At 41.2% G+C, this 12,465-nt stretch overlaps 1 protein-coding gene across 2 annotated transcripts in view; it reads left to right on the top strand.

Moving 5' to 3' along the window:
• The window catches only part of LOC124788227 (phospholipase D1), a 180,664-nt gene that overhangs the window by 58,305 nt on the left and 109,894 nt on the right, over nt 1-12,465 (top strand). For both annotated transcript variants that reach the window (XM_047255408.1, XM_047255409.1), the window contains one exon: nt 7,826-7,902. In XM_047255408.1, coding sequence (XP_047111364.1) covers nt 7,826-7,902 — 77 coding nt within the window. The remainder of the gene's footprint in view (nt 1-7,825; nt 7,903-12,465) is intronic.

The following is a 12,465-nucleotide window of genomic DNA, read 5'->3' as shown; positions in this document are numbered from 1 at the left end:
TGCAGAATCCTCCTCCTGCAGGAAAATGCTTTCTCCTCGATACCTACAACCGTATTTGGGCTGACGGTGTATTTCCCATGCTTTGGCGTGAAGCTATTATTGTTCCCCTACCTAAGCTTGGTAAAGATAGATCTCTTCCTTCCAGCTATTGTCCAATTTCCCTTACCAGTAGCATTTTTAAGGTGATGGAACGCATGATCAATGGTCGATTAATGTGGTAACTGGAGTCACACCATATTCTCACTAATGTTCAATGTGAATTCCGAAAACGCCGCTCCGCGGTTGATTATCTCGTCACCCTGTCGACTTTCATCATGAATAATTTTCTGCAAAAGCGAAAACAGTGGCCGTTTTCTTTGATTTGGAGAAAGCCTATGATAACTGTTGGCGGAACAGGCATTCTACGTACTATGCACACATGGGGCCTCCGCGGTCGTCTTCCCACTTTCATCTGGGAATTTTTAACAGATCGAGTTTTCCAGGTATGTGTCAGTTCCTCCCTTATCCCACACCTTTTCACAGAAGAACGGGATGCCTCAGGGCTCTGTACTGAATGCCGTCCTCTTCGCCATAGCCATCAACCCAATTATGGACTGCCTTACAGCTGGCATTTCCGGCTCTCTTGTTGTTGACGACTTTGCTATCTATTGCAGCTCCCAGCGGACGTGTCTCCTGCAACGCCATCTTCAGCATTGTCTGGACCGTCTCTATTCACGGAGTGTTGCAAATGGTTTCCACTTTTCTGTTACCAAATCTGTTTGCGTCAACTTCTGACGGTACAAGGTGTTTCTTCCACGGTCCTTGCGACTGGGCCAAAATGCTCTCCCGTTCATGGATGCAACGAAGTTTTTAGGGCTTACATTTGATAGGAAACTCCATTGGTCTCCCCACGTGTCCTACCTGGCTGCACGCTGCACCCGGTCCCTCAATGTCATTTGTGTATTGAGTGGTACCTCTTGGGGGGGGGGGGGGGGGGGGCTGACTGGACTGTCCTCCTCCACCTCTATTGATCTCTTGTCTGCTCCAGGTCGGATTATAGATGCGTTGTCTACTCCTCTGCATGACCTTCTATCTTACGCCGTCTAAATAGAATACACCATTTGGGGATCCGTCTTGCCGCTGGTGCCTTCCATACTAGCCCTGTTGAGAGTCTCTACGCGGAAGCTGGTGAACTACCACTGTTGTACTTGCACGACGTCCCACTCAGTAGGTATGAGTATCGGCTTTCTTCCATGCCAGGCCACCCAAACTTTGACCCTTTTTTTGATGACATTCTTGACCGCCAGTACAAGATGTACATTTCTTCTCTGCGGCCTCCCAGCGTCCGCTTTCGTCACATGCTTCAGCAGCTGCAGTTCACACTTCCTGCCACTATCCGAATGGGGGAGAGCCCTTCACCACCTTGGCTTCAGACACAGATTTGTGTTTGTTTTGACCTCAGCTCATTCCAGAAGGATTCAATTCCCGAGCTGACCTGTCGCCACAAATTTCTCGAACTTCACTCACAACTTGTCGATAGCATATTTTTGTACACTGATAGTTCCAAGTCTGCCCACAGTGTTGGCTTTGCTTTTGTCGTCGGGGTTGATAAGTTTCAAACCCAGCTTCTCAACCAGTGTACAATTTATACAGCAGAGCTTTTTGCCCTCTATCAGGCTGCTCACTACATCCGTAGACACCAACCAGCTCACTCGCTATGTGATCTGCTTTGACTCCCTCAGTGCCCTTCAGAGTCTGGATGATCCATATCCAGTCCACCCCATCGTTCAACGGATGCAGGACTGTCTGTATTCTTTCCCAGATGGGGGAGCCCAAGTGATGTTCATCGGGGTTCCTGGCCGTGTTGGTGTGCCTGGGAATGACGCTGCTGATGCTGAAGCCAAGGCCGCCGTCCATCTCGGTTGGCCTGCCTCTTACTCTGTTGTACTTTTCTCTATCGGCATATCAAGTCACTTTGGAATTACCATTGGTGCTCCCTTCATGGGAGCAAACTCAGAGAAGTGAAACCTCTCCCAACAGCCTGGTCGACTTCCTCCCGGCCATCTCGCTATGAGGAAGTAATGTTAGCTCGGTTGCGAATTGGGCACTGCCGCATTAGTCACTGCCACTTGTTGATTGGCGACCCTGCACCAAGCTGTCCCTTCTGTAGCCAGCCATTAACGCTCAGACATTTCCTGATCCTCTGCCCCTATTGTAGCCACTTACATCTCAGGGTCGGGCTGCCGCCTGCTTTAGCGGACATTTTAGCAGATGACGCACGAGCTGTGGCTCGCGTTTTTTTAAGTTTTTTCAAAAGTAGTAATATGACAAAAGAGATTTGATTTCTACCTGATGACTCCAGTTACTTGTTGACGTCTTTCAGGTACTCTTCCGTAACGTCTTGATGTTTTAGATTTGTTTTTCCTTCCTTTTTGTATTGGACCATGCAACATTTTCCCCCTCCCAGTCCCAGCATTCTCTGGTTCTTCACTGGGCACTTATGACCTTAGATGTTTTGTGCCTTAAAACCCCACAAAAATTACACCATCTGTAATCTCCTGATTCAGCTGCCATTCCTTTGCATTTGCCCAGTGATTGATCTCCTCTAAGAAGTAATGCTTATGTACCTCAAAATTTTCTTTGATTTTATCTTCCTGTCTTGGGGAAACATCTTGCACAGTTTTGCTGAGGCTACCAAGCATTTCTTCTACCTGATTCTGCCGATTCATAATATCATTGACAGAATCACGTATCTTTTTTATCTCTATCAGAAATTTGTCTTGAGCCTGTCACAATTCTAGTAATTTGTTTGACGTGGCCTCTTGCTTTCTGATAAGATCAGTTATTGTCTCTTGCATTTAGTTTTGATTTTGCACAATCAGTGGAATTAATTCCATGTTCATCTGCACATGTGCCATCTGACTGATTAGAATTTTCATATCTTTCTGCTCTTGTGCCATGGTTGACTGCACTTCCGCTATATGAGACATATTATCAGATAGCAAACTAAGCTTTTGCATAATTATGGTCAATTGCAAGTGCTGAGGATCTAGCCATATCCTACACCGCAGCTGTGGGGTCACCTATAGTGTGCATTTCTCTTTCTTGTTCCGCTTGCATTTTAAACTGTGTGCGAGTTAAAACCATGAAATACTGTTAACAATTCTGTAAATTCTAATTTTCTGCTTCATTCACACTGTAAATTGAGTCACAATTTCACACATAATCTCGTAGCACTTCACAAACTGCTATAGAATGATAGTGAAAATGGAAAACTGTCTTTTATATAAAACAGCAACAGGGTCCTTGCTACTTTTACTCACTACAAAACCAGGTTGGTGGTGTAAAAGATGCAGAAAGATAATTGGTTAGAGGTCCTACCTTTATATGTGGTCTCCCGTCGAATTTCTGGTTTGAAATTCACGTGTGATGGACCTGTGTAGTCTGCACCCAATGTTGTAGCAGCAGTACTTGTTCCATTGTGGCATCAAAAAGATACACACACACATTATACACAGAGTCCTGACCTAAACAATCACCAATTTGACTTCCCTCCCCGTGAAATTTGAAGTTAAATTATTATGATTGAAAATTATCTAGTTACCTGAATGAAAACTTTTGGGCGAGGGAAGTCACTTCCTCAATATTTTTACACAGTTATCTCCCACACTTCCAGGTAGAAATTTTATTGCTATTTTTAGTTCTCATGTCATAATCGTACTTTGTCTGACAATGGCTCTGCAGAAGTCCGGTAATCGTCGACTCTGAAAATTCTGAAAATAATCGGAGGCATAATTGTATGCCATGGGGAAACTGTCTTTGGTGCTATGACGTACTTGCTCTGCAGCGTGGAAATCAGTGTCCAAGTTGTGTATCAATTTCGATAAAGGCCCGAATTTAATCTCTTAAAATAGAGCATAGATGACTGTGGTGCAGGCTCTACTGATTTCCCAGGATGCAAAGTTCCCAAAGAGTTACAACACTCCAAATAATGCTCCAAGCTACAGACAAGGAAGAAGTTAAAATAACCAAAGAATTGAGTGCACCTTTCCCTTTCGTGAAATTATATTTTTCCATAAATTATCTTCCTAGCTACATTTCAGGATACTTCATCCTCTTGTATGAGATGAAATGTTATCACAATTCATCAAATTACATTCAGTATTCAAAATGGCAGCTTACAACAGTGTCGCTAATTACAATTCCACTGTGATCCTACTCTCTGCAATTCTCAGTCAGAAGCAAATCGGTCCCCTGTACACATAATGTTCCACATTATATCCACAGAGACTTTATATCACGAGTCGAGAATAATCAGTCTCTCTCGCAGTCATATTCTTGCATTCGTTAACTAGAGCAGCAGGTTGTTCAGTATGTGTGAGAGAAATGTAATGAAGACTTCCTGATTATTTGAGAAATTGCCTGAATGAGGGTGCAAGATATAGAATAATTTTCCAACTGCATGTGTCATGGAACTGGAAGCAACTACTGGCTGATGCATGAGGATGATGAAAAGGCAAGTCTTACATTATGATGTTGAATGGCACTAGCTCAGTGATTTACTCAGGTGTTTGAGAAAAAAAAAGTGCATATCAGTGTCACGTAATCAGTTTAAGAAAATGTTATGACTGTTTGCTAGGCCAAAAGGGCAATACTGACCAGATGTCTGTTTATTTTGATATGCCTTTGAATGAAGTAAGTTAAAAATGTTCCTATGAGAAGTTCTGCCAATGAAAATACCTGTAGGACTTACCTTTAGATACCAAGAAAACAGATAGATGACAAATGACCAAATGCTAGATTGATTGGAGATTGTTTGTAGTAGAATATAAGGGTCTTTGCGTAATAGAAGAGAAATGCTGGTGGTGGGTTCTTTCATGTGACATCTTGACCCAGATGGTAAGGGTCAGATATCAACCTTGTAATAATTCCTTGTGGCATGACACCAAAAATTCAGGTGTTGGGCACTTTTGTGAATGGGCCTTCTTAAGGCTCACCTGCGATAACTTTTACAGTGCGTGGCGTCAAGAAGACAGTGCTGTTACTCCAGGGGAAAGGTAAATAAACCTTCAATATCACAATGCTGGCCCAATGGATTCTAGCTGTCTGGGGCAGACTCTTGGGTGAATCTGTAGTAAAAGGATTCAAAACTTAGTAAAAGGATTCAAAACTGCTATATATCCAATGCTACACTTGATTCAGAATGAGATATAATGTAGAAGGAGTGCCAGAAAAGAAGAAATGGCATTGGGCTTACAAATGAAGATGAAGATGATACCCCATGACGATGATGATGTGATGAAGATGATAAAATGTGGTGGTATTAACTGGTTCATAGTAAGGAAACAAAGGAAGTGAAGATAAAAATTAATGTAAACCATCAGGTTACCTTCCATTCAGAAGGTTGTTGCACACGGCGGCTGTTATATTGACTTGTAAATAGTAGATTTCAGCTATCAGTCGTCCTTTTGAATTTTTGTGGATGAAGCCAACCAACAGGCATTACATGCATTGATCAAAAATGATAGTGCATTGAGAATGGCTAGTTTCTAACTGAAATCTACATCTGCCAATAAAAAATTTCAAAAGGACGACTGATAGCTGAAATCAAGTTAATGTAAACCATTTTATTTTGTTTATTTTATTTCACCTTTTATTACCAAAATGTTTTTGGTAAAGGAATATTTCTCAATCAGGCTCTTCAAAAAAATGTGGGGAGGTGTGAGTTTTTGCCTAAAGATTTGTTTAGGCACTTGAGCATATCTGTGGTTTGCTCCTCCCACTTTAATTTGATATCAAGTTGTAATTCCAAGAACTTAATGCACTCAACATCTTCAGTCTGCTTGTCAACATATTTTACAGGTATACTGGGGGTCATGTCTTAAAAGTTATGCACTACAAATAGTGAGTCTTTTCAAAGTTTAATGATAAAGAATTGGCTGGGAAACATTTACAAGGTCTGCTCAAAGTATTCTGGAACTTTGATCACTTTTCTACCCTTACCTTTTATTTATTGTGCATGATTTCCTGTAAAATACTCTCCTCCACAAATGATACACCGCTCCCAATTCCATTTCCACTTCCGGAAGCAGTCTTGGTACTTCTCTTACTGGATCATGTGAAGCATTGTCTGTAAGTTTTCTTTTATCTCATCTATTGTTGCAAACCATCATGCTTTCAGTGGGGTTTTCAACTTTGGAAATAAAAAAAAAAAGTCCACAGGGGCCAGGTCTGGAGAGTATGGAGGATCAGGCAGCACAGTGATTTCATTTTTTGAGCAATAGTCATGCACCAACAGGGATGAATGTGTGGGTGTGTTATCAGATGTAGGGGCCATGAATTGTCTCACCACATTCCAGACCATTTCCTTCTCGCATTTTCTCAAAGGTCTTTCTTGATGCAATAATTTACCAACAGCTGTATGTATTGTAGAAATTTATTTTATGAACTTCTTATGTGCTACCAGTTTCGACATTACATTGATGCCATCTTCAGGCCTCACATGTCATAGTCGTAAAATCACTGTACACGGAAGGAGCCATATAACTGGATCTGTGAATCAAATCGCTATGCAACAGCTCTTGGTGGCCAGGCGACACAGACTCTGTGTGAACTGGGAATGTCTGTGACTAGAAACATTCTGGGCAGCTGTCATAGGAAACTGTGGGAATCATAAGACACATCGTGTCAGCCAGGAATATGGCATCCCAGAGTCCATTGTATGGCAAACCGTATACTTTGTACAAAAAAAGGGGGGGAGGGGGTTTATCGCATTCAGATGCTCCTCATGGCCATGACTTCATTGGGGCAGTAAATAATGAACATTTGGTGGCATACATCCTGTTCAGGGATGAGGCTGGCTTTCATTTCTGTGGCCTTGTCAGTTGCCACAACAGTAGAATATACCCTGATCAACAACCACACATTGCCGTGGAACTGGAATGGAACACTCCAAAATTAAATGTAATGCTGGACCTCACACAACAGCACATTTATGGACCATTGTTAATCGCTGAAGCGACAATCACATCGACATCATACCTGGACATGGTTGACCAATTTCTCCGGCCTCAGGTGTTTGCCAACAACATTCAGAATTTTGTGGTGTTTCAACAGGAATGCACACCACCACATTTTGCACACAATGTGTGTAATTACCTCAATGAGATATTCCTTTGAAACTGAATTGGACTAGGTTCACCATAGTTCTGGGCGGCATGCTCACCTGATATAATGCCCTTGGCCTTCTTTGTGTGGGATCACATCAACACTCAGATGAACAAAGTGAAGATTGGGGATTTGTGGCACTCACATGAATGCATTTCGACAATGCTGTGTACAATTACACCAGCAATTTTGCAGTTTATGTTCATGTGCACTGAGGAAAAATAGCAACTCTGCTAGAATATGGAGTGCAGTCATGTCGAGCAGCAGTAACGATTTCAGTGAATTATGGTGTCTTCTTTCACATTATATTCATGTTCTTTCATATTATTGTAAATATTTCATTTGAATTAAAAAGCTCCTTCCCAGAAATGGTAAGGGCTTCTCGGGCACTCTTAAATTTCATTGTCATCAAAACTTTTTTTTTTACTCTGGTTTTGCTGTCTCAAGAAATATGTTGTCACAGTCAGTTCTTTCAGAGGTTTTTTTAAAGAAAGTGACATGAAGACAACATTCAAATGCCAAAAGGGTATTAATTCTGCCCTAGCGTAACATGTAAAAGAGCAACACATTAACTCAAGTTTTAATATGTTATTACTTAGCATCTGCCTCTATACAATTCAGCATAGCTTTCCTTTGTAGCTTCTAGATTCATATCTAATTGTAATTCTCTTAATTTTAGGCAGCTAATTGTGAAGTGCTGGTCTCGACGAAATCGGAAGGAGTGGCTCTCTTTTCTCAAGGATGTTACAGCCAAAGGTAAATTATTGTAGATCTTAAGATGAAAACTTGTGGAATAGAAATTTCTCATGAAATATACTTCATAGTTATGCTGTATTAATTTTAGGAAAATTTGTCTATTACTAAGTTGCGTGAACAAACAATTACAATGTTAGCAGTTGCTGCCATCTGCTCCACTTGAAAGCAATTAGTATCTGTATTTTTTAAAGGAAAAATGGAACTCATAATTTATTGCCAGACATGTTGGTATGCTAAGGGCTATTCACTTCTAGCACTGTAGTTACAGCCCATAAAACTTACTTTGGTACACCCTCTCTGTTCTGTATTTCTGCAGCAGAAGGTACATACTGACAGCAGCTTAGCTTGGTCTTGTTTCCTTCTCTTTACTACCCTATATCACTGATGATGCCCACTTCATGATAATTAGTTCAAATGCTATTTCTTAGTAGCCTCTCTATAGAAATTTTTCCTAGTTTACTTCTCTTACAATTCACAAGGAAAACATCATCATGCACAATTACTTCTCCATTGAAGGCATCATCCAAAAACAAATTCCCAGATGCCCTGGGCACCTGCATGCCACCATTCTGTGCCGAACTATTCACAGTCCATCTAGAGGAATCCTCCCTAGCCATACAGAATCCCAAATCCCTCTCCCGGTTCAGATTAATTGACGTCTTCATGATCTAGACAGAAGGTAAGCACACCCTACCTGTATTCCTCCAGAACCTCAACACCTTCTCACCCATTTGCTTCACCTGATCCCCCTCAACCCAACAAATCATCTTTCTCGATCTCTAGCTCCACCTCACAGATAAATTCCATGAGTACCTCTGTACCTCAAGCCTGCTAACCACCAACAGTACCTTTGTTTCAACAGCAGCCACACAATCCACACAAAAAAGTCCTGTCCATGCAGCCTAGCCATGCTGGCCGTCAAATCGAATGCAAAGAAATAGTATAGTTTTTCTCTTTTGAGCTCCACAGCTGATACTTCTTAATACTAATAAGAACCACCACAGCTGTTTTGATACACATTTATTATTTAATGACCAGTTTTGTTCAAAAGACAATCATCAGATTATGCTGTGAACAGACTTCATAAGAAATCCTCAGAGATGTGATAATATCATAACTTAAGAATTCTAGTTATTTTACATAATGTTAAGACAATTTTTCATGTTCCAGAATTTACCTTTAATCTTACATAAGGTAATTAGACTTCATAAGTAATGATATTGACACAATTCTGTGAGGATTGCGTGTGAAGATTGTTGGAAGTGTAACCTAATGATGATCTTATGAATGAAACTAACTGTGATGTAATAAATTGAATCAATACAACTTTGGTGTTTCACAGTAATATTAACCAGCTTTCCTGAATTGTACGGGTGGGAACTCTCCCTGCAACACATCCTCCACTTTTGTATATGCCATGGCCTCAGCCTTCACTAATCCCAGTCATCCATCTGCCTCTGTCCTTATCCCTCCTCCCGCTCCAGCTTCACACGTGTGTGTGTGTGTGTGTGTTTGTGTGTGTGTACTTGTGCGTGTGTGTGCATGCATGTTGTGAGTAGCAATCTATGCTATTTCATATCTTTGTTAAACAAGGAAAAAGTTATATTTAAACTGCATGTAAGCATAGTCTCAGTGAACTGTCCACTCATCAAAATAATTTCCAGTCTTTTCAACATTTTATCCACTTTTGAATAGAGCACGCACATTCCAGTGTGTTACTAATTTCTCCCTCTGCTGTTCCGCAGTCAACAGAATGATTATATCTTCAAAATGATGACCACAATGTACTTTCTTTAGTAGCCCAGACTGATGTAGTATATTGCACAGATCACAAGGATACTCTTGTAATCCCAAAGTACTGTCACTATATCTTTACCTGTAGATTGCACAGTTTTTTCCTCTTGTTTGTGCTTTTGTGTGATGCCATTTCATTGACCAAATTTTCAGTTCAAGTCTTCCCTTAGTCTTATCCCCAGGAACTGCTAAAATTTTCAGCAAATAGAAGATTTGATTTTTCTCTTCTTTGAGATCCAACAATACTGTTGTTAAGTAGCAACCATAGTTTTAACGTTGAACATAAGTGACTTGTTCAGATGTAGGTGAGTGAACTGAGTGAAACGTTCCCACATAAACAATGTTAGCAACAGATATCTGTTCCATAATTCTTGCTTCAATATAATGCTTCTTGAGTGGCAGCTACAGTTAAAAGTCAAGACAGACAGCTATATGCATTTACAGTCGTGTTGAAGTGTTCTCATTGGCAGTTACAGAAGAAAATGTGAGGGACAGAGAATGACGTTCCTTCCCAATCACTACTTTTGCTGCTTCACAGTATTCTTACAAATACACATTTTTAAATATAGATTTTTTTTCCCTAGAGGTCTAGCTTTGGATTTACAAATTTAAAAAACATGACATTATTGGATGGTCATCCAGAAAATAAAGAATGTTTGTACACAGCATCTTGTTGCAGCTGATCTTAATTTTCAGTAAAAGCCTTGCCTAACAGTAGTGCTGACTGAGCTTTTAGTTACGATTCTTGGGCTTTTTGTGTTGTACAGAAAGTGCAGAAAAATTCAAATAGGTGGCTCCACATGTGTGCATCTGTTTTCTGTATTTTTGATGCATTTAGATACAAAAATTGTTTTACATGCTTTAGATAGACTAAAAATGTGGAGAAGAAGAAAATTATTTCTAATTGTTCTGCTGTATTTTGTCAACAGAGAATAAAATTCCGAATTCATAATAGTGAATTATGCATAACATACTTTGTGTTTATAATAGAGAGAAACATTCCACATGAGAAAAATATATTAAAAAAGATGCTGTGACTTACCAAATGGGAAAGCACTGGTAGATAGACACAATAAAAAACACACAAACGCACACACAAATATCAAGCTTTCTTAACCCAAGGTTGCTTCATCAGGAAAGAGGGAAGGAGAGTATATACACACACACACACACACACACACACACACACACACACACACACACACACACATCCATCCATCCATCCGCACATATACAGACACAAGCAGACGTATGTAAATGCAAAGAGTTTGCCTTTACATATGTCTGCTTGTGTCTGTATATGTGTGTGTGTGTGTGTGTGTGTGTGTGTGTGTGTGCTGACATTTCGAGCTCCTACCACTATTTCTTTGCCTTCCTCCATCGGAAATGAGCAGAGGAGGCTCGGGTGATACCTTTCTCTTCCCAAAATTGTGAGTGCTACGATGTAGCCTTTACTATGAGGAAGCTATATCATACTCTCACTTCATTCCATTTCTCCACCCCAGGGCCATCCATTGTTCACATTCAGATACGGCAGCACCTTTCTCTTGCAGGCAAGCACATTTTGCTTCATACATACAACTGCATTTGGGCAAAGGGCACAATTCCCACCCACTGGTGTGCATTTGGGCAGAGGGCACGTCTCCCAGACACTGGCATGAAATCACTGTCACACTCATACCTAAGCCTGGTAAGGACAAACATCTTCCTTCTAGCTACTGCCCCATTTCTCTCACCAGCTGTGTTTGCAAGGTTTTACTAACCACTGCACAGAGTGGATTTCGAGCGCAGCGTTCTGCAGTTGACCATCTCATCACTTTATCCACCCGTGTCGTGAATGGTTTTCTGTGGAAATCCCAGACTGTGGCCATGTTTTTCGATTTCGAGAAAGCCTAGGACACCTGCTGGAGGACTGGTATTCTCTGTACTCTCTACACATGTGGCTTCCATGGCTGCCTGCCCCATTTCCTTCAGTCATTTTTAAAAGACTGAGTTTTCAAGGTATGTGTGGATTCTACCTTGTTGGACACCTTTATCCAGGAAAACAGTGTGCCTCTGGGTTCCATCTTGAGTGTTTTCCTCTTTGCTATCACCATTAACGCTATAATGGCCTTTCTCCCACTGGGCATCTCCGGCTCCCTTTTCGTTGACGATTTCTCTATGGACCTGTCTCATTGAGCATCATCTTCAGCAATGTCTCGATTGTCTTTACTCATGGAGCATCGACAATAGCTTTCGTTTTTCCACTGAGAAAACCGTGTGTGTGAATTTCTGGTTGCACAGTTGGTTTCTTCCACCATCTTTACATCTTCAGCCTGTTGCTCTTCCATTCATTGATACTACAAAATTGGCCGCACAGGATTAGCCAAACTGTCTAAGGCGCTGCAGTCATAGACTGTGCGGCTGGTCCCAGTGGAGGTTCGAGTCCTCCCTCGGATGTATATGTGTGTGTGTGTGTGTGTGTGTGTGTGTGTGTGTGTGTGTGTGTGTGTGTGTGTGTGATTTAGGTTAACTGCTGTGTAAGCTTAGGGACTGATGACCTTAGCAGATAAGTCCCATAAGATTTCACACACATTTGAACATTTTTGATACTACGAAATTCCTGCAGCTCATGCTCGACAGGGAACTTTCTTGGTCCACTCACAGCCTGCTGTATGCGGTCCCTCAAAGTCCTATGTGTCCTCAGTGGTGCTTCCTGGGGAGCAGATCACACCACCCTCCTCTCTTGCTCGTTCAAAACTAGACTATGGGTGTTTCGTTTGTACATCT

Source organism: Schistocerca piceifrons, chromosome 3, assembly GCF_021461385.2.
Source record: "Schistocerca piceifrons isolate TAMUIC-IGC-003096 chromosome 3, iqSchPice1.1, whole genome shotgun sequence".
In the NCBI taxonomy this organism is placed as follows: Eukaryota; Metazoa; Arthropoda; class Insecta; order Orthoptera; family Acrididae; genus Schistocerca; species Schistocerca piceifrons.
The sequence above is the reverse complement of the archived record's forward strand: the minus strand, read 5'-3'. Positions and strand labels throughout refer to the sequence as shown.